The 24,171-nt window shown below is 37.0% G+C and overlaps 1 protein-coding gene and 1 non-coding gene across 2 annotated transcripts in view; one reads left to right on the top strand and one right to left on the bottom strand.

The window, feature by feature from the left end:
- The window catches only part of LOC145678614 (protein disulfide-isomerase A5), a 66,596-nt gene extending 50,281 nt beyond the window's left edge, over nt 1–16,315 (bottom strand). The window contains exon 1 of the mRNA XM_081748967.1: nt 15,989–16,315. Coding sequence (XP_081605093.1) covers nt 15,989–16,042 — 54 coding nt within the window. The 5' untranslated portion in view covers nt 16,043–16,315. The remainder of the gene's footprint in view (nt 1–15,988) is intronic.
- Nucleotides 1,947–2,021, top strand: TRNAR-UCG (transfer RNA arginine (anticodon UCG)). The gene has a single exon. It is a non-coding gene; the product is annotated as a tRNA-Arg (tRNA).
- Nucleotides 16,316–24,171: the final 7,856 nt, after the last annotated feature.

Raw genomic sequence — 24,171 nt, 5'->3', positions numbered from 1 at the left:
GAGGCTCCGAAATTGACCATTTTCCATGTCTTCTACAATTCATAAATTGTACAACCCGTCTTTGATGGCCCATTACTTGGCGGGAATTTTTTTTTTCGACAAAACAAAAAAATGTGGGTCTCTTAAAAACATGTCTAGTTGCTATAAAAAAAAGTTTCAACAATATCTGAGATGGTGATGGTACAATTTTATATTTTTTTGCCTGAGTTGAAATGGAAGGCACCATATATATATATATATATTAAAATGCTACAATAGCAGTTAAAAACGCTGAGCTCCAACCTATAGCCTTGACTTTCAAATCTTTCATTTACGGTTATATGTGATTTCACGTTTAACACTAACAAACATTTTAAGTATGTGTACTTTAAATAAATTATTTAAATATATCTTTTTTATATAAAGTTTATGTTTTAAAACTATTGTTCAAAGCCTTTGTATTTTAATAAGCCTTCTCTAAAATCAATGCAAATTAATTGTGCTGCCATCTTTAGAGTTCTTTTAGACTATATGTTTGTGGCCAATTCTTTCGACAATGAGATCTCGGAAACTACAGGCTTTAGAAAGATGACGTTTTCACTGATCGATTGCAAATTTTGCGTAGATTGTCCAGTTCTAATTGAATATTTAAAAAAACACGGCCATTATTTCTTTATTACATTTTTACGGGTACACTGGAAGTGTTGAAATTTTAAAAAAAATAAAATAAAATAAAGCATCATATCCTACCTATTATACATTTTAACACCACATAGTTCTATATTGGGGTTGTATATGCCTCAGGCGTTTGTTTCATGGCCAAATAATAATGAAAAAGGAAGGATAACCATTTCTCCAGTCTAAGATGAATCTTTATTTTTGGAGTGTTTTGTCCAATGAACACCATATATAACTGACATTATAATTAATTGTGTATGTAATGTATTTACTTATTACATACTGCATACAAGAAGAAAGAATATACTTGTCATACATAAATTAGAAACTTCAACCGGAAGTAGGCTCAAATCTTGCAAACAGTCCGAGATATTGAAAAAAATAATCGAAAAAAATCTCCCTTTTATAGCATCCTTTGCCGATTTTTATCACGACGTCTTTAACTTTAAGGGGACATGTACAGATGTGAGGAATGGCAAGGAGATTCATGTTCATATGCAAATTTTGCGCTGTGTAGAGAGCGCAGATTCAGCTAGTGTATATATATATTTATATGAAAGTAACTGTCTTTGTGACTTCATTACTCTTTAAACCACCCGACCGATCTCTATCAAATTTTCAACATAGATGAGGATAGGGTCGTCTGGGATGGTTTTAATCCTATCACTTTGACGGTACGATTTACGGGAACGGGAGAGGAAAGACATTTAAAAAAGATTGAAAATGACCGATATTAGTGTCGAATGTATAGTTTTCGGGGACTATGATCTACAGTGACATTTCCAATGCTGTTTAAAACAAAATTCAGCCCCACAACTTGGGGGAGGGGGCGATACATAAAAATGATCAATATTAGTGTCGAATCCATAGTTTTCGGGGTCGCTGAGATGAACAATGACACTTCCGATGCCGTGCCCTGAAACATAGCGGAGGGAGAGGGGATATATATAAATCGAAAATGACCGATATTAGTGCCAAATCCATATTTTTCGGGGTCGCTACGATGAACAGTGACACTTCGAATGCCGTTTAAATCTAAATTCAGCCACGCAACATGGAGGAGGAGGAGGGGAGAGAAATATAAAAATGATGGAAAATGACCGATATCAGACAGCGCTTTAGTAATGGTAAGAAGTAACTTACTGGCGGAACATATTACTTTTTTTTTTTTAATTTAACCTTGCGAAGCGAGTAATTTATGCTAGTACTACATATACTCGCATTTACTGTCTTTAGCAGCAACTGCTTTCGTTCTCTCAACATCCATTCTCGACTATATTTGAATGCGGGCCCCAGCGTGGCGTAGTCGCTAACGCTCTCGCCTTCGGTGCGAGCGGTCCCGGGTTCGATTCCCGGTGGGGGCACTCGGTCGAAAAAGTGTAAACCGCTTTTTCAGGCCAGCCACTCTGAATGAGGTTTTCCTGGGTTTTCCTCATTCACACCAGGCAAACGCCGGGGTGGTACCTAACTTATAGGTCCCAGGCCGCTTCCTTCCTTCCCCCATCCTTCTTCCTTCACTTTCCCCGGATTGTGTGCTCGCCGAGGGACGTCATCCCTCATACGTGAAGGGCTAAATGGCCTTAGATGCTGAAAGCCCAGAAATCTAAATCCTAATCCTAATCCTATATTTGAATGCCACTACCTCCTCCTGGAAAACGTGAGCACTTCAACTTAACCCATTGTTAATGCCAGGATTGCAATATATGTTTAATAACAACTTATACTTATTCGTAACGTGATTTTCAACAAAAGTATAAACCATGATATGTTTTCGAACATACTTAAAGTAAGTTTTCTCGGACTATCAGCCAGGTGAAAATACTGAATTTCGATGTTTCGAATGCAGACATTGCATCGGTCATCAGAGACTGATATGAAGAGATCGGAGATTTGTGGATATATATATATATATATATATATATATATATATATATATATATATATATATATATATATATATATATATATATATATATAATAATGTAGAAGCAGAGCTATGAGAGAAGACGTGAGATTGGCTGCGCTGGCTCCTCATTGGCTGTTGTGGTTACGAGAAGTACCTTCGTTGAACACTTGTTAAGGGCCAACCAGATATAACTGTATCAAAACCCACTGTCTCTATTGAGATTGTTGTTTTCACGTGGTATGTTTATGGCTTCTTTTATTGTTCTGTCCCAAAAATCATTGCATTTGACAAAAATTTCAGCTCTAAGCTATGCTCTGCTAGTCCGGACTTTTCGGCTTGCCGAAGTCTGATTAGCTGTTCTGTTCTTTGCATCGTTGTTCCAGTTTGACCTATGTATGATCTGACACATTCACATAGGGTATGATATACTCCAGGAGTGTGGAGATGCAGGCCGTCCTTCACTGGATTGAGAAACGATTTGATGTTGGCTGGAGGTTTGTGAGTAACCTTTATACCGAGTCTGATAAGCATTCTGCTCAGTTTATCAGAAGTGGCCGATGAAAGGTAGTGCGATAGTGGAGAAATAAATCCTCCCTCTTAATTTTTTTGATCACTTTTTTTTTAATAGCCGTGTTGATATCTGTAAAACTGTACCCATTCTCTTGTAGCGTGATCGAAGGTGACTTGAATTCCTTTAGTAAACTTTCCTGGTCACTTACAGACACTGCTCTATGGGTCAAGGTGTTCAGCGTTATAAGACGTTGTGACTTATGATAGCTGCCTGTATCGCGATACAGGTGTGTCGGTTTCCTATATACGCTGTATCATGTTTCGTCAGGTTTACGGCAAGCAACAATATAAAGAAAAGAAAACACCCATAAATAAAAATAAAAAACCTTAGGAAGTTTTTATCTAAACTGTCTAAAGGTTACCTTTGCATTACATCCTCTAGTTCATCTTCATGCGTAACAAAAGGTTAAGACCAACTTTAGGGATGTACCGATACAACTTTTTCACCGATACCCGATACCGATACTTTTGGACATATTTCTTATATATTATCAGGAATTTTCAGAGATTCCACACAAAAAATATATTACCTTTAAATTTAATCCAGTTCACATAAAATGAATCAAAAAGCAGCAAATACTTATATAGTGTAAACTTAAATCTAAGAGTCAGTGATTCATATTTAGAGTGACAATGTACTTTGATAGTTTCATTACATTTACTAATCTCTATTTCATACATACAGTGGCGGCGATTGGACGTTAAAAGTGGGGGAGCAAGACATAATCTGAATATTTGTATATCAGTGTTAGTTTTCCTGATTGTTTCTAACACATTATTTGACGAAAGATTGTATAATTAATAGGATACTATTTTTTCAGTTAAAATACCGTACATCGTATTTCATATTTTATTAAGTAAACTGACAAGAGTAACGCAACTAGGTACTAGCCCTTTGTACTCTTAAACAACGAAGAGCTAAGAAAAGATTTAATTCCTTGCTCATGAACATCTCAAAATTCTGTCTGGAAAATAGTGTGATTTGCCATGGCCAATTAGTCATTGGTCACCGGTCACTAATTGGTACCAAAATGTTCACCATCCTTTTAGGTATTGATCAATACCAATATCATCTCTCTATGACTTACCGAAGCCATATCTCGGGAACTGTAAGTCATAGAGAGATGATATTGGTGTTGATCAACACCGAAGAGGATGGTGAACATTTTGCTAACAAATAGTGACAGGTGGCACCTGGTTATATCTTAATTTTCAATATATATATATATATATAGTGATAAAAAGTGACAGCTCAATATAGTTAATTCAACATATCCCCTAATACGCAGGTTCCAAATATGTAAATGTATTATCTACTGAATTTAATCAAATACATTTAATATACAATTTCACATAAATTTCGAAAAAAAAATAATTCTTAAGTTCGTTTTGGCAATGCTTTTCGAGCATTCTCAACTATTTCCTTTTTGTTTTCTGTTCAAAGAAAAAAGGGCGTCTGCGAAAAGAGTATTGTTGTGTCTGCTAGTAAAAACAAAAAAAAAAAAAAGAAAAAAGAAAAAGAAAGAAAAAAGAAAAAAAACTTTTTCTTTCATCACCAATTTGTAACTGCTGTAGGCAAAACAATGAAAAAGATAGAAGTTGATTCTTATTACTCTCTTTTTAATCAATATTCCTTACTATTAGAAAGAAGAATAGACATTTTAGGAACTGTCGATTTTGCGTAATTAAAGAATAACTCGTGAAAGACTTTTCTTGTTTTGCGAAATTAGTTTCAAAATGGCTGACTAACATACCGAGCCCTTGCAAGAAGAAAGGTAAGTACGCTGGAATTATTACGCTCCAAAACATTAATTTTTGAGCAATTTTCCGTGGCAATTAAAACACAATTAATGTAGCTTTCTTAACTCCACGAGAAGACAAATAACCAACACGTGCTCGTGCTACGGCGAATATTATATGGCACCATTTCTTCTATGAACCAGTAATATGTACAAAAACTTTACATTTCCAAATGAAACTATGTAGATTAAGGGGTCACTAAAAAAAAAAAGTGGGGACCAACTGCCCCTTGCATACAAATAATGCAAACGGATACTACCGTTACAAATTTTTGTTCAAAAAATTACGCGTGCTGAACTAGGTGTTACTGTGTATACCATAAAAAAATTTAAAAAAGGCTTATTTAAGCCAAGTCGAAAACGATAAAACTATTTATTAACTTTAGAACTAATAAGTAGTTTTTAACCAGTAAGTAGGAGAAAATAATGATAAACTGAGCGTCTTGTGGATTTCTTCCATAGCATTTTCTTCTGAATCGAAACGTCTGTCTCGTTTGGGATTCAAATTATGGGTCTGCTATCCTGAAGGGGGAGGGCATGGCAGAGCCCCCAGGTCCACCTGACTCACGAAAATGTGTACATAATATAGCAAACCACATATATTAAATACCAGACGTAATATAGCAACAATGGAATGAGCATTCCCTAGAAAATTTTCTTCGGGCGCCGATGATCCTAACTGAAGAGCTTTGGCTTTTCTCCACCAGTGTTTTGGCATGAAGGAACTAAAAATATCAGATGAGTACGTGTAGTGAAAATCAAAGCGTACACATGCGTAAAGAAATCGATTGTACAATTGATAATAATTTAGATCAACTTTGAGTATAGAAGAAATGGGTGAAATATAAGTGTCACTGTTAATACTAAACAAATTGAAAATAGTTCGGAAAATGTATCGGTAAATATCGGTATCCTAACCAAGTTACAAGTGCTTTACGACTTATGATGATGTTGTGTATGTAAAAAAGCAAACAAACAAACAAACAAAACTGAAGCTGTGCAAAGAACACCACACTGTGTGCACTAGGAGCAAGTATTGAATCTAATCCACATTAGAGTAGGGTAAAGCAAGAGGGACCATGCGGCAGCGCGTTCATAGGAAGCAGACGCGTTAGCGAAGGTAGGTACGTGCGTGAAGGAAGATTTGTTTCATAATTTCCTACTACGACTATTTCTTCTCATGATTGAAAGTACTGTAATTCTTCGTGTCTGCGTGGGGACACCAAATGAAGTGAGCGATGTAAAGTTAACCTTTGTCTAAAAGATTAATGTTTCCTGGATGATTTAGCAATACTACAGTTTTGTCTTATCCATGTCCCGATAACATGATCTACGAGGGGGCTGAAAAGTTCCTGGCTTTGCTCCCTTTAAACTGAAGTAGACATATGGCATATGAAAGTCTCATATATTTATATGTAACTGTGTTCAAATCAATTGAATCCTAATTGTACAATATCTGTCATTACAGGTAGATGAGATGGAAGAGGCACGATGAAGTTTCACTTCGACGGAGTTGAGGACCATTATGAAGTTCTTACGGCTTCAGGGTAAGCCTGCAAAGGAACTTCGTATGGAGATGTGAAAAACACTGGGGCCAGAAATGTCCTTCATATAACTGGGTAAAAACCTGGATATTACAATGATAGTGACTATTTTTGTATGTACTTTCTAAGTATTGTTTATATTTACGGACAAAAGTGCTATTTTAAAGGCATAAGCAATTAAGAAGAAGAAGAAAAAAAATATAAAGAAATAATTTAAATATTTGAATTATATTGAAATACAGCACGAAGTCGAAAATCGGAACTAACTGGGACCACAGGCAGTTCGGATTTTCGAAAATGACCAAGAAAATGCCATTTGGGCTTACATATACTTACGGTATGTTCTTCTATCGATACAGTGGTTATTCAGTACATACAGTCATTACAATACCGTACGTAGGGCTACTTATATTTAATGTTTCTGAAGAACCTGCTCGTACACTAAATTACACTGATCTTGTAAGTTACACTTAAAACTTATAGGCATAAGAGAAAATAAAAATATGTATGACAAACAATTACATTTGAATGAACTTTGTAAAAACATTGAGTTCACACAACGTCGACGGACACCTATTGTTTATCGCTAGCGTTATGAAAACATATAAAAAGCTTCTAGGGACAGCGTTCGGATTATCGACGTCCTACTGTATTTCTTAATTGCGTTGCTATGACAATTTGTTTATCTGTTTGATGTCGTTGTTACGGTAAATAAGAAAGATATATAGCACGAAGAGCTATCTTGAAAAGACCGAATGTATAATATTTTAATGCGACGAACACGATATATGTTGCAAGTAAATATATAAGTGCATAACTGTGTTGTGTGATTCATGATAATCTTGTGAACTGTATAAATATTCAATATATACATTTGGAATCACGGAATGTAACGTAGCAGGAGAAATAACGTTACAATATCACGTTTTAAGACCGACCATTTCACGGTGGAAAATCAGCCCCGCAGCGGAAGACCAACAACTTCAACAGACCAGCAAACATGCGATGCTGTCCATGCGCTGATTCTTGTGGACCGTCAAATATCCTTCAAAAACATTGCTCAGATACTGGGCATTTCCAGGAAGCGAGTTGGATATATTACAACAGTCCTACACATGCGCGCCACCTTGACCATTTTGAAAAAACAAATGACTTTTGGCTAGACTAGTGACAGAGGATGAAACCTGGCTCCATACTTGTGATACAGAAACCAAGGACCAGTCAAAAGAATGGCGTCATAGTGGTCCCCCCTTCGCCCCAAAACGTTCCGTACCCAGAAATCGGCCCCAAAAAGTCGTGGCGCCCGTTTTCTAGGACAAAGATGGCATTATAATGGTGCACTACCTACCGAATAGTGCGTCTATCATCGGAGATTATTATGCTGGTCTTCTAGGCCAGCTGAAAGAGGCAATTAAGAGGAAACACCGTGGAAAGCTGACCATGATGTTGCACCATAAAACACCCGTACACAAGTCCAACATTGTTGCTGTCAAATCGGACACCCTGGGATTCTAATCTGGTCCACCACCGACCTTATTGCCCAAACCTGGCCCCTTCTATTTTTATTTCTCAACTTGAAAAAACACCTCAAGGGTCACCGTTTCCAGGACATTTCTGACGTGATAGGCTGCTGAGAGCTGGTTTGAGGAACAATCAAAAGTTTTTTTTTTTTTTTTTTTTTTTTTTTCATAGGCTACACATGCTTCAACAACGTTATCGATAGTGCATTGATCTCAATGGGAATACGTTGAATAAAAATGTAATCACCGACCTCTGACACTTTCATTTCTTGGCAAAGCTAGGAAATTTTCAGCACATCCTCGTATTAATGCAAAGTGGAGATTTACAATTGGTTGTGCAATATAATAATAATAATAATTTTACGGTTAAAATGAATAAATGGGTTAAGTGAAGTAACCGCGTCCTCTTTTTTTAAAGTGAATAAAGTTAATTTGAGGGTGCTAATTCAATTCAGTTCGGCCTCGACCTCCAGAAGTGTTGGCAACTTGATCAAAAGTCAAGTAATTCTGTTCAACCAGTCTTTTTCTCACAGAGTAATGCGCTATGTTCACTTTTATCGAGCTAATGCTGAAGCAGCTGACACCATAAATGAATTAGTTTGATTCAATCTAGATGGTGCCGCTACCACCAAACGTGTCTTTGGCCTTTGTGTTCTCTCAATCTACTTTCAAGCCACTGCATCCGCCTGATCTTCTTGAGCCAGCGAATTTCTCTCAACAAAACAAAGCCAGAAAGGCTAAGTTTGAATCTAATGTGGCAAAAAGTAACGCGTCCTCTGAAAAAAACTGGTGGCGACAACTGGAAGATATTATGAATACAAAATGATGGAGGTGGATAGAATCGAATCGATGTAAGTCGCAAACAAGAAAGTAGTTGTCAAATTTATTAACAGAAGGAAGTTAAAGGAAAGAAATAAAATTTCCTTTCTTACTTCACCTTTGATCATTTCAATTATTCATTCTTCTTCGTATTGTCTCTTTTCACTAATTTTATACACTTTAAATGTCAAACTTAAGCAACTAAACGGTTAGACTGCTTGTGCTCTACAGGAAAATTACGAGGGTGATTCAGAAACTAATGCCTCCAAGCTCACTACTTGGCCAATAGTACTTAAGTCGTGGCCAATCTAAGCTTGCAGTGACTAAGGACTGGCCCACTCACAATCAGAAGGAAAGTATTTTATTCATGCGCGTGTTTAGGAGACTTTTCTATATCTGACAGAGCTTCCGATTGAGGATCACATAGCAGTCAGTCACATTCGAGGATCGCTTAACAAATAGTACAAACAAATATCCGAAATTTCTTATCCGTGGGATCCTTGTTCCTTCCATTTCACCAAATTTTTTGCACTTTCTGACCCCAATCAGAAATAAACGCTCTACCACTGATCTACTATGCCCCCATGAGAATGAAAGTGTTTACAAATCTCAGATCTTAAAAAAGAAAAAAATCCTTCGTTATCTATCTGGGCCTTATTCCGTAAAGTTTCCGTTAACACAATGCAACAATTATATCTTAATTTGCGATAATAAACATAACCGTTATAATTGCTCATTGATTTTTACGTTGCGTTGCGATCAGCAAATTGTACGATGAAAAACTCTGTCTTTAATACATTATGGGAAATCAAGGGCGCCGATTTCTCTGTGAATTTGGTGGGGGTGTTCATTAAGATGCAGAAGGTATATATATGAGGATTTTAAGACGAATTGCATCAAAATTGTGCCAAATATTGTATATTCATAAATACAATAGGGGGTCCGCATGAACTATGGGGGGCCCGGGGCACCTAGGATCGGGGCCCTTGTGGGAAACCCGGTGGTAAATAGGGAAATTTTAAAGATGCGAATTATAATAGAAAATTGGATCTCAATATAATACATTCTGCTATTCCTTGTGCTTCTGCTGTGTGTTTATTTAAAATGCGTAGTTGTTTGGATAGATTTGAGTTCCTTTCAACACTGAGGGTAAATAATGCGTGGACCTACAGCTTAACATAGGTTCCCAGAGGGAATCGAAGTTGGGTCTCTCACACTGAAAGCGCGTACACTAACCACATACCAAGAAGGTCAAGGGAACCTGCGTAGGTGTTATATAATTTCTGTCGTTCACATTGAAATTTATAGAAAGAGGCGATACAAATTGTATTCTAGCTTAAACTTTTTTTTGGGGGGGGGGGTAAATCAGAATCACAGCTGACTTCAGTCGAAATTTCCTTCACTATGGGAGACTTGTTTCTATTACACCAATATCTATTCATTTCTAATAGATGACACGCTTTGTAAAATCGTGTATTTTTCCAATCGTGTACCTTTATTTTTCACCCCGTCTCTTGTTTTTACGGGTGTTGACACTTTCCTCTCTTCCAAGAATTCCTTATCAACGAAAATATCACCTGTCATATCAGTAGTAAGGCTAACAGGATCACTTACACTCTTACAGGGATCGGCACGCCGTGAATATGAATACACGTTTAAAACAATTTGTCTTGCTTAGCTATTTAATGAATTGCCACCTCTATGTAATCGAAAATAACACGTAGGTGAAGAAACACACTGAATTTCCCTTTCACAAGACGCTAGATTGCACCTATACAGCAGAAAACAAGCTATTTTATACATATGTATGAATTATTGTACTTGACAGATATATTGTAGGCCTTTTATGAAATCATAACTGCACAATTTGTTCTACATAAAGGGTAATCTTCTTTAAAATGTGGGATTATTTGTTTGCGCGCATCGACAAACCGCACTGCTTGTTAAAGAAAATGTTGCAGCCCTGTGTTCCTTTCTTTAACTTAAGATCATTGTGTATTTGCGAGCATGCATTACGTATATATATTAACTATTTGTTATTTCAAAGTACTAATAAATTTACCTATGTGCAGGTAAATCTAAAAAATTAGATTCTGTAGTAGGAAACTCATTCATAATGGTGAAGTTCCAACATTACTTGGAATTACTTATGGTTAGTGATTTGGAGCTACTGAAATTACGTCACTGAAAATTTAGGTTGGGCACGACCATACAAACATTCTGAACTGTTTATCAATAATGCACTGACATTTAAGCTACAGAATGCCATTTGTTTCATCTTCCTATCTCTTCTCGTTCCAGAATAATGGAGCAATCCATAGCATCCAGTGGAGACATCCGGTTGAAAAAGCGGGCTGTCATGGAATTTCTGACTGCGGAAGGCTGTGCGCTCAGGAGCATTCATCGCCGGCGACGAGTCGTGGATAGAACATTACGACTTGGAAACGAAGCGTCCATCAATGGAGTAGCGCCATACGTCCTCTCCTCCGCCAAAAAATTCAAAGTTGTCCCATCTGCTGGCAAAGTGTTGTAAACATTCTGTCTCATTCTGCCTATAGTCCGGATCTTGCGCCCTGCAACTTTTAGCCTTTCCCAAATTTAAGGATCAACTGAAGAGCCAACGCTACAGTTGTGACGTGGAGGTGAAGCAGCAGTTCTGCAATGTTGTCGACAGCAGCCACCACAATTCTTCGCCGACGTTATGAAAAACTTTGTTTCGCATTGACGCAAGTGTATTGCCCCTAATGGGAACTATGTTGAGAAATGATGCCACCATTTGTATCTGACATTGGAAGCTTTCCACTGATACCTGTATCGGTGCTATCTGATATAAACACAAATAAAGGTATCACCTTGGAAGCATTACCTTCTATATAGCTAGTTTGACCGGACTGCGGTCACTTTTCGAGGTCAAGACTAAGCTTAATCGAATCAGCACTCTTAAATTACCTATATTCACTATATATATAAAAAAAAAAAAAAAAAGTTACTCTATTTTAACATGTTAGCTGCCAAGGGTGAATTTTTTTGTTCACCGGTAGAGTGCCAAACGTCTACTTACTTACATTATTTTTGTTTTGTTCATATTTTTTTTAACATAATGCTAATGCTGAAACATAATCTAAGGCGATGTATTGAATCTGCCCGTATGAAAGTTGGGGGTCCAATCGGACCTACTCGTGTATTTTTTGTTTATGGGCAAGGGCATAAATTACAGTTGAACTGGAAACTCTGTGTTTGATAGTCATTTGTTTATTATTATATGAAGAAGCTACCTTTGTGTAAGAAGTATGGACGAGTTCCTGTAGCTTTTAGTGCTAATAAGTAATTTCTTTGTACAATGAAAAACGAAGGAACACACAGAACTGTATAGTAATCTCGACCTTTCTGAAAATTCAGCAAATAACGGGGACTTCACAATACTGGCATCTTGTCGCAATAAATTAAATCATTCAAAAAGCAACACGTAGGTCCGATCGGCCATACAGAAACAGCAAATACTTGTTAATTGACATTCAGCAACTCTAGCGGCGTTAATCAGCAACACCTAACAACAAAACCTACACAATCAATATCTCCAATATTGTGTATGATACAAACACTACAGTTGATTAACACTAGAGGCGGCACTTTAAATTACAAGTACTCTAACGACAACTTGATGAATTAGAAATTGTGGGTCCGATTGGACCTACGAGGACATTTTCTTAAGACTACTCCAGTGAGTCCGATCGTACCCACATGGCAGCTACCGTGTTAACAGTATATACATATAAAAGACCGTATTAGATATTAATTTCCGCCGGCGGAGTATTCTGCAAAGTGGAGGAAAGCTATATTTTGTTTACAAGTATGGACTTACTAGTGTGGAACCATTAAAAGTGCTATATGAACTCATACCAAAGCGGAAACCACATTAAGACACTTGTAAATACAACATAAAAGCGCTAACCTACCCTACTCAACTCTTTAACAACTTACTCTACCCTACACAACTTTACCAGTCTAACATAAGCCACACTACTCCATCTTAGCATGTGCGCGTTTTTTCATGAATACTAGTTTTCATAGCACACCAGTTCGCATGCACATTTGACCATGCGCCAGGAAAGTAACAGTGCAGAATGCCTCCTATACAATTATCTAAAACATAAAAGTAATACGCGTGCTGGTCAAGTTAAGGCACACCACATTTTGCAAAATTTTGTAAAATTCAATACCCTGCATGGGAAAATATATTTAAAGGGGAAAAAGCCTGCAGTATTTGCAATATCCGACGGAATTAGATAGTAAATAATACAGCATTTATTCGGAAGTTGGTTGTCCACCTAGTTTTTGGCTAAATGCAAAATAATTGGTTTCTATGTGTGCCCAAGTTTAATATTTAATTGAAACAGTATTAGCGAGCGAAGGCGGGATACAGTCCCGCAGGGCACGTTTTTTTCTGTCTTTATTACAGCTAAATGGGAAGGGGGACCTATGTTTTAGGACCTTACTTCCATGTTGGTTATGTTACCGTTACATTGACAAGTATAACTCTCTCCACGTTTCTTTACAGTTATTTGCTTACCGCATTTTCTACACTTTATCTTTAAATTTATTAAACCACGACTTTTCTTTTAAAAGGTTTTCCTGATTTTCACCAGCCATGTTTACAAAACAAATGCTCATTAATTTCCATAATCCTACCATGAAGTAACCATGCGCCAAGTAATTCCCTCCTCTTGCCAAATAGTTACATGTTTAGAACCGCTTATATAAGAAATTAAACACAACTTTCGCCTGCCTTCTACATTATCAAGCACACAAACAAGCAAATTATTCATTTCTTCCTGGTAAATTTTCAAATTTGTGCTAGAAACGCACGACAATTTATGCCAAAATTTATCTTCTATTGTTTATATGGCTTATACACTTTCCTCTGTTCTTAACCTAGACACTTTAATTTCATTATATTATGCGTCATTTTATTCCCGAGTACAGTATGGTATTGCCTTCTGGGGTGTCACTAATGATTTGTTTACAATATTTAGATTACAAAAGAAAATAATCCGTATAATTACACATTCCCATTTTCGTAGTAGTTGTAGAAGTAAATTTCGTGAACTCAGATTGCTTACGATACCGAGTTTGTGGTATTAAAATTAGTGTGAAAAAACATAGATAACTACTTAACGCATGCCGACGTACATGAATATAGAACTAGAAACTGTGATAAATTTGTAATACCGTCACACAGAACAAGTATGTTTGAAAAAACTACATTTTATAGAGGTGCGGTGCTATATAATAAATTACCAAGAGAATTGAAATACATAAAAGATGATATAAAGTTTTTGTGACAGGTTAAAAATATGCTAATTTGTAAATCTTATTATTCTGTAGATGAGTATATAGGTGAATAATTCTTTATTATTTCTGAAGGCAATAAAACTTAGTACGTAGATATATTTTAACCATTAGATTAAATAACAAATCTTTATTTTTTCCTTCTTTTATTGTAAAAAAAAAAAGTTTTATATTCGTATGCTTACAGTTTATTTGCATGTGTTTACTAACTCTGTATTTAACCAATGTATTATTGTGAAATGACATGTTCTATACCATGTGTACAAATTTGTGTACTCTGTATGGTCAAATGAACGCAAATAAATCAAATCAAATCAAAGACCAATTCCGGACTTAACCCAATAATACAGCTGTATTTTATGTTTACAAAGGTGAGATTACTACTGTAGTCATTACAAATGCTTCACGACGGTTAAAAAAGGTGTGTATATCTAAAAGATTATTGTATTAGATGCCTGCAGTGTGCAAAAGCTGCATTTTATGTTTGCAAGTGTAGCATTACTAGTGACGCCATTACAGGTAATACCGGTATATTAGGAAGTCGTACCAATGCGAAAACCCATATATTTTACTACCACTGCTTACACGTATGTTCAAAGTCGATGGACCTCCAAGCTTCGCTCTTCCCGGCTTCGGTTAGAAGCAGTAGTGATAAATGTCTGAAACCTGTATTTATACGTAAATTGCAAAAGAATAGTCATTTTCCAACAATTGTTTATGGTGACCCAGTTGAATTTCATCAAGAGTAAATGGGGTATTGTTATTTTGGGTTAAATTCCAAAGTTGGGCGTCCGTTTCCAGCAAAATTTTTAAAATTTACAGGAAAGATATGGATAATTTGATCGTTTGTGTGCTTGATAATATAAAAGTCACGAAAAATCTGTTTATTTGTTATATATAAGCGGTTATAAACATGGGACTATACGGCGAGCGGAGGGAACTACTTGCCGCAAGGTAACCGAACAGTTGTATTGTGGGAAAGAAACGAGCATTTATGTTATCAACATGGCGAATGTACAAGGGCAATGAACTAGCAGTCTTAACATTTGTGAAGCAATACGTCGATAACGAGCAAAATCTTTTAAAAGTTTGTGAAGAGCACGGATTAATGAACCTAATAACAAATTGCAGAAAGTGTGGAAAGGAGATAACAGCGAAAAAAACGTGACGAAAGCGGACGCCCAACTTCGGAATAAATGCCGTTATTTTGGCCAGTGCAAATCTTGTGGAGGCTAAGAGAAAGGAAATTAGTGAAAGAATGATAATTTTTCAACAAATTATTTCCAGTGGTATGCCTAAACTTGAACTGTACGGCAAAATATATATTTTTCTCTAATAATAATAGAAAAACAACCATTGTAAATCTCAAGCAAATGCGAACTGTTTACCTACACTAAATGACATCTTCTACAATATTACCAAAATCGTGCAATTTTACACTGAAAGTCACTATCACTCCACAACGCATCTAATCTTTCTCAGCTTTTAGTGACAATCATTACATCTATGTGCTTTGTAACTACCTTATAGCTTTGCACCCAGGAAACTTTTAAGTACAAAGAAGGAATGACATCAAATTCGTGCATAAATGCCTCTTCTGCTTTCAAGACGTGTGCGCTTTACCCAATTGTAAAGGTAACATGTAAATGCTAAAGATCAAAAAATAGCCCTATACCTATAAATATAATGGTATCTTGCAACTACTGGTGTAAGCACTTTCCCAATAAAAATTATCTACAGATAAATGCTACTCAAGCGGATATGCGGTACATTGAGATTTTAGTATGTGCAACTACTATCCACTATAACAGTAAATTAACTTACTGCCATGAAAAAGATGAGGCTCCATTGGATTTTTTCATTCATGACAAACATCATTTTAAATCCTAATCTTTCTTTTATTGACACTTCTTTCAGAATCTTCTCTCTCCACCCCGCCGACGTCTTCCCAATTCTTACTTCTTGAATTTCGCACAGCTACCAAGTCTTTGCACTCATTGTTCCACCATTACATTGATGTCATAGTATAAAACAAACAGTCATATATAACAGTTTCGTTACCCTTGATATAAATATATAAGTTGTTTTGACTGAAATTATATTTTGAGACCTCATTCAAAGTAAGTTGCATTAACAAAATACAAAATCTGCATTTTAATTTGCGATAGTCAAAATAGTAATTGTGATTACTTTCTTACATCATTTTCGTTGCATTGTGACCAGCAAATTTTAGAATGACCGTTCGGAATGTGGCCCTTGAACTTCATCTTTATGCTTAAACGATAATAATGTCATTCTGTACCAGACTTCGCAAAATTCTGCGTACAGCAAATCAAGGGGGGGGGGTATGCAAAACGTGATTTATAATTGTTTGCTGATTATCATAAAATAAATCGCAAATGTTGCATTGCCTTGACGTAATTCGTTACGAAATGTGCCCGTTGTCATCAGAATTGTCCAGTGGTTTATTTATTTATTTATTTTATTTATTTATTTATTTATTTATTTATTTAACGGCAGAGTTAAGGCTATATTTGCCTTTTCTTACACTCAACCAACTAAAATGTATACAAGATATACATACTACCATTATCATCTAATCCATAAAGATTACAATTACTACATTAATGCATATGTATATACACACATATATACCCCTACACACGAATATACTCCCTTGAAAGTTTCAATGTACCAATGTCCTGGACTCCTAATCCCATCATAGGTCAATAACCGATCACGTGATCATAATGATTTACCCAATGAATGAGATACTATCCAATTACCAATTATTGATACGACAATAAGAAATGTACCCCTTCCAAAATTTAAGATTGGTACACAAATACACCTGTGTCTTATGAAAAAAGTAATAAATCCTGTACTTATTCAATAATAAAGCCGGTCAATAACATTTAAATTTTGAATATTTGGCCATAAGAGGAACACCAATGGGTCCTAGAAAACGTTTACCGAATTTTGTTATTTGATAATTCCCAAATTTAAAAGGGAACATAAACATATAAAGGTAATAAACCTCTGTACATACCCATATAAAATGCTAAATAGGGGTCAATAACCTCCGAAATTTGATTTTTGGTAGTTCTTTACCTATGAAAAGGGAACGATGTGGACCATCCAAATTTATAGTGGTACATATTGGAGACCTGTACTATGATACCAAATGCTTATATTAAACAATTTCTAAAACCGAGTGGATGAGCCAAAATACCCCATCCCAAATTTTTAAAGGATGCATCAATGTACCCATATCTTATGATAGGAAATGAACCTATATACATGACCATATAACCATATAAGGTAATAAAACCTCATCAAATGGGGAGAAATTGGGCCAAAAACCAAACACATGGTACAACATATTGCTTATGTTTATATTTTAGCAATTTTGTACCCCTAAAAGAGAACGATGTGGACCACCCAAATTTATCATGATACATGTTGAGTCATGTACTATGATACCGAATCCCCTCCCGGGGTGCATCAATGTACCTATGTCTTATGATAGGGAATGAACACCTATACATTACCATATAAGGTAATAGGACCTCATCCAAAGGAATAAATGAGGTCAAAAACCAAACACGTGGTACAACGTAATGCTTACCTTTATATTTTGTCAATTTTGTACCCCTAAAAGGGAACGAGGTGGACCACCCAAATTTATCATAATACATATTAGGGTCTTGTACTATAATACCAAATGTTTAAATTGGGCAATTTCCAAAATTTAAGGGGTGAGCCAAGGTACCCCCAATTTTGTACCCCTAGAAGGAAATGAGGTGGACCACCCAAATTTATCATAATAGATATTAGGGTCCTGTACTATAATACCCAATGTTTAAATTGGTCAATTTCCAAAATTTAAGTGGTGGGCCAAGGTACCCCTCCCAAATTTTTAAAGGGGTGCACAAATGTACCTATGTCTTATGATAGGGAATAGACCCCTATACATAACGATATAAGGTAATAGGACTTCATCCAAGGAAATAAATTGGGCCAAAATACCAAACACGTGGTACAACGTATTGCTTACGTTTATATTTTGGTAAATTTGTACCCCTAGAAGGGAACAAGGTGGACCACCCAAATTTATCATAATACATGTTAGGGTGCAGTACTATAATACCAAATGTTTAAATTTGTCAATTTCCAAAATTTAAGGGGTGGGCCAAGGTGCCGTCCCAAATTTTTCAAGGGGTGCACAAATATACCCATATCTTATGAAAGGGAATGGACCCCTATACATGACCATATAACCATATAAGGTAATAACACCTCATCAAAGGGGATAAATTGAGCCAAAAACCAAACACGTGGTATAACGTATTGCTTACGTTTATATTTTTGGCAATTTTGTACCCCTAGAAGGAAATGAGGTGGACCACCCAAATTTATCATAATAGATATTAGGGTCCTGTACTATAATACCCAATGTTTAAATTGGTCAATTTCCAAAATTTAAGGGGTGGGCCAAGGTACCCCTCCCAAATTTTTCAAGGGGTGCACAAATGTACCTATGTCTTATAATAGGGGATGGACACCTCATCAAGGACAATCACGTGGTACAACGTCTTGCTTACGTTTATATTTGGCGGGAATAATCAAAACCAATGACGCATTATCAAATTATCCTACAAAGTTTCAATGTACCAATGTCCTGGACTCCTAATCCCATCATAGGTCAATAACCGATCACGTGATCATAATGATTTACCCAATGAATGAGATACTATCCAATTACCAATTATTGATACGACAATAAGAAATGTACCCCTTCCAAAATATAAGATTGGTACACAAATACACCTGTGTCTTATGAAAAAAGTAATAAATCCTGTACTTATTCAATAATAAAGCCGGTCAATAACATTTAAATTTTGAATATTTGGCCATAAGAGGAACACCAATGGGTCCTAGAAAACGTTTACCGAATTTTGTTATTTGATAATTCCCAAATTTAAAAGGGAACATAAACATATAAAGGTAATAAACCTCTGTACATACCCATATAACATGCTAAATAGGGGTCAATAACCTCCGAAATTTGATTTTTGGTAGTTCTTTACCTATAAAAAGGGAACGATGTGGACCATCCAAATTTATAGTGGTACATATTGGAGATCTGTACTATGATACCAAATGCTTATATTAAACAATTTCTAAAACCGAGTGGATGAGCCAAAATACCCCTCCCAAATTTTTAAAGGATGCATCAATGTACCCATATCTTATGATAGGAAATGAACCTATATACATGACCATATAACCATATAAGGTAATAAAACCTCATCAAATGGGGAGAAATTGGGCCAAAAACCAAACACATGGTACAACATATTGCTTATGTTTATATTTTAGCAATTTTGTACCCCTAAAAGAGAACGATGTGGACCACCCAAATTTATCATGATACATGTTGAGTCATGTACTATGATACCGAACTCCTCCCGGGGTGCATCAATGTACCTATGTCTTATGATAGGGAATGAACACCTATACATTACCATATAAGGTAATAGGACCTCATCCAAAGGAATAAATGAGGTCAAAAACCAAACACGTGGTACAACGTAATGCTTACCTTTATATTTTGTCAATTTTGTACCCCTAAAAGGGAACGAGGTGGACCACCCAAATTTATCATAATACATATTAGGGTCTTGTACTATAATACCAAATGTTTAAATTGGGCAATTTCCAAAATTTAAGGGGTGGGCCAAAGTACCCCTCCCAAATTTTTAAAGGAGTGCACAAATATACCCATATCTTATGAAAGGTAATGGACCCCTATACATGACCATATAACTAAATAGGATAATAACACCTCATCAAAGGGGATAAAATCGACCAAAAACCAAACACACGGTATAACGTATTGCTTACGTTTATATTTTGGCAATTTTGTACCCCTAGAAGGAAACGAGGTGGACCACCCAAATTTATCATAATACATGTTAGGGTCCAGTACTATAATACCAAATATATAAAATGATCAATTTCCAAAATTTAAGGGGTGGGCCAAGGTACCCCCAATTTTGTACCCCTAGAAGGAAATGAGGTGGACCACCCAAATTTATCATAATAGATATTAGGGTCCTGTACTATAATACCCAATGTTTAAATTGGTCAATTTCCAAAATTTAAGTGGTGGGCCAAGGTACCCCTCCCAAATTTTTCAAGGGGTGCATTAATATACCCATGTCTTATGAAAGGTAATGGACCCCTGTATACGTCCATATAACCATATAGGGTAATAACACCTCATCAAAGAGGATAAATTAGGTCAAAAACCCCCGAAACTTGATTTTTTGGCAATTTTTTACCCATGAAAGGGAACGACATAGACACCCAATACTGATAGAGGTACATACTATGGTCCTAGGCTACCACACCAAATTTTTAGATTTGGCAATTTCCAAAATTTAAGGGGGGTGGTCCTATGTACCCCTGCCAAAATTTAGGGGGTGGACCAAGGTACCCCTGCCAAAATTTAGAGGGGGTGGTCCTAGGTACCCCTAGGTCATTGACCCCGGGTCACGTAACCCAAAAAATGGGCGCCGGGCGCCCGGGGCGCAAATTTTGGCGGCGGCGGCGGGCGCCACGCTCTAGGGGGCGGTAAAATGGCCTCAAGTCCCGCGATTACTACTCTTATACACTAGGGTGGAGCGTTTTGCACTTTTGTTGGAAATTCGATGACAGCTAGTGCGGAAAGGGTGCCATTAGTGGCACCGACCTTACTGATTTTTTTTTTTTATTTTTTTGGACAACCCCTTACCCTGCCGCGTTTTTAAGTGTTTGGTTAGGCAACACGCACAGCACCAATGGCAGAAAAGCTACTTGTGGTCATTTTTAGTTACCTGATGGCTATAATACAATTATTTTATTAAAAGAAATTTGTAGGAATGCCAGTAAATAATTTTAAAATGTTTATGAGTCAAAGTACAGCCATATTAGCTCAGTTGTTGGAATTAATGTCCATATTTTGTTTGGAATACCACGTTCACGATGATTATAGGCATAGCTCTTGATATAACACGATTTGTTTTTGGCAACTCTTCGCTTGTTATGTACACCGGCAGCAAATGCCATCTAGCGGCAGGCTACACAACTTCGTGGTTGCTTACTTTGGCCACGTTCTTCGAGCGTCGGCGCAACGTCCGGCTCCGTCCAGAAGATTCGCGCACCTCCCGCTGCCTCGTTGGCTCCAGAACCTACACCGACGTTTCTAGAATATTCTCGCTCGAAGTTCGGCGGTGGTATAAATATTGCGTATTTCGGCCAACCAATCCAACAGGCCACTTTATTGCAGCTTAAGCTTTAACGGTTTTAGTTCGCTACTGTTTCTTGTAAGACAGAGAGTTTGTGCATTGTACCTAAAGTTACAATCTTCTTAGTGCGATACGATTCAGAGACATTTTGTATACTTTGGTTTCCAAGTTCGAAAGCAATGGAAAGCAAAATGAAGAAAAAGCATCATAGCAGACCAACGCGGGAAAGTGTGAAACGAGGCTTATTTGGCACTCCAAGTGAAATGAGTGAATTGCAGTTACCCACGTACGCTGACGTTATGCGACATTATCATTGGTTTCGAAGTGGTTTAGGTGGTGACGAAAGTGTAACTAAATTACCAGTGACTGACATTTTTAAACTAGTTGGACAAAGAGTTGTACATATTTGGTGTAAAGCAAGCATTCCTGTGGTTTCAGAAAAGAGAGTTTTTGACATGCTGAAAAGATTTTATAATAAGTGTCGCACCAAGGAAAAACATTTCAGTCGACAAGGACAAGAAGCAACACTTCCTGCAGGTTTTGTTGCACACGCGGAAAAGTCTCTTTTTGATATTGCGTCTTGCAAATGTAAAACCGCCGAAGATTGCAACCGTGAGAGGACACGCAAGATTCCAAAACGAGAATTCAAGTTTTTTTTTTTTTTTTAACCTGAGAACATCACAGAAAATGAGCATTGGTAATATTGACGTCCGAACAAGCAAATCTCTGTTAAAGATTTTTCCCGTAAAGTGAGCAGATTTAAGGGGCAGACAACCAAGAAAGACGCTGGAAGCGTTGAAATAAGTCCATCAACTAGTGGGATTAGGCATAGATAAAGGTCAAAGATACTGGCGTCGTCAGGGGAATCCAGCGAAGCTCCTGAATCGGGAAGCACTTCGGGATCTGACTTCGAGGCGCGGCAAAGAAGGAAACATAGCCTAAAGCGCATCTGTCTTCAAAATACAGCGGAGGCAGCGTTTAGAATTGGAGTTTCAGACAGACAGGTTGCTTCGATCGCTTCTGCCGTACTTCAGGACGCGAGACTCATAACGCCAGATGACAAAAATCTTGTTGTTGACAGATCTAAGGTACGAAGAGGAAAAGATAAACTGGGTGAGAAGATCCAGAAAGAAAAGGCTCACCTAGGCCGGGCGATTACAAGTATCTACTTCGACGGAAAAAATGATGCATCTCTTGTGCAAGAAAAATTAACGGCAAACTACGAAGACGAGAGGTTACAAAAAAGCATATCACAGTTCTATCGGAGCCCGGTTCAGAATACTTGGGTCATGCCACACCTAAGTCAGGCACTGGCAAGGATATTGCCGACTCTATATTGCAGCTTTTAGAGAAGAACCAGTACGACGTGTCAAGTCTTGAGGCAGTCGGCAGCGATAGTGAAGCCACGAACACAAGATGGGATAACAGCGTGATAAGTCAGATACAAAGATCTCTAGAAAAGGAACTGCAGCATCTCAATTTCCTTCTTCATACCAAACGAGTTGCCATTTCGACACCTGGTTACCGAATTGGATGGTGGGACGACCGGACCCAACGCTTTTCCGGCCCCATCGGAAAGAAATTAAAGGATTGTGAACATCCACCGATCGTCTCCTTTACACCCATTCCCGTTGAATGGGTGTCTGAAATGGAAAAACCAGATGGTTTAAGCAGCGACCAGAATTATATCTGAAATTTGTAAGGCTGTTGCTACAGGAATGTGTACTACCGATCTAGCAAACAGAAAACCAGAACCATTATCACATTCACGATGGCTTACATTGGCCTGTAAAATTCCCATAAGAATGACATGAGTACGTTTTAAAATAATCGAAAACGAGCAATATTAGAGTTGAATTCATAGTTTTTGGAGTGGCTGAGATGAATAGTGACAGTTTTAATCCAACTGAATTTCAAGGTCATATCCACTCCCCACGGAGGAAACGAGATTTTTAAAGTAATCGAAAACGACAGATATCAGTGTTGAATTTATAGTTTTCGAGGTCGCTGAGTTTAAGGCCGGCTATACACTATAAGATAGATCCTAGGAAATCTCTTACGATTTATCCTAGAGTCAAAATCTCAACGTGTATGGCAACAGATCCCATGTCATTTCCTGTGTTCTGAACGATCCTATGAGATTTCTCTTGTTTAGAGCACGCTCTATTTCGGAAAGAAAATTCGTAAGATTTCGATTTAAGCGACATCAGGTGAGAGAAAGTGAAAACAAAACAAATGAAAACACAAATGATGAGGTATCTTCTGATCGTGCAGGTTTACTTTAGATGTACCACTCGAAATAATTGTTGAAAAATTATAATTTGTCACTATTTCCTAAATGATTTGCGTTGACCGACATGAAAATATCTTACATAGCATAGATAAAATCCCTGAAGGGGACCAACAAAAGCAATTGTTGATAAACTACAATTCTTTTACGATTTGCGTACAAATACGGGGTCAAGATATATATAGTATAAAAACTATAGTGCAAAAAACGCAAACCAAGTTGTGCTAGGTTGTTTCTAGAAAGTACGAATGCTATTTAACCGAGTCAGAGCAGGGCTAAGCGGAGTCCCGAGCGTCAGTGAGGGGGTGCGAGCGAAGGAAGCAGGCGCGTCAGTTGATGTAGTGAAAACGAGTGCGTTTTGGCAATGATACGAGTTTGAATAGCACTTGTCATGGTATCGTGGTAGTAGCGCTCCACTCGTAAAC

The sequence above is a fragment of the Thermobia domestica genome, chromosome 2 (assembly GCF_964235325.1).
Source record: "Thermobia domestica chromosome 2, izTheDome1.hap1.1, whole genome shotgun sequence".
In the NCBI taxonomy this organism is placed as follows: domain Eukaryota; kingdom Metazoa; phylum Arthropoda; class Insecta; order Zygentoma; family Lepismatidae; genus Thermobia; species Thermobia domestica.
Note: the sequence above shows the minus strand (reverse complement) of the source record. Positions and strands in the feature narration are given on the sequence as shown.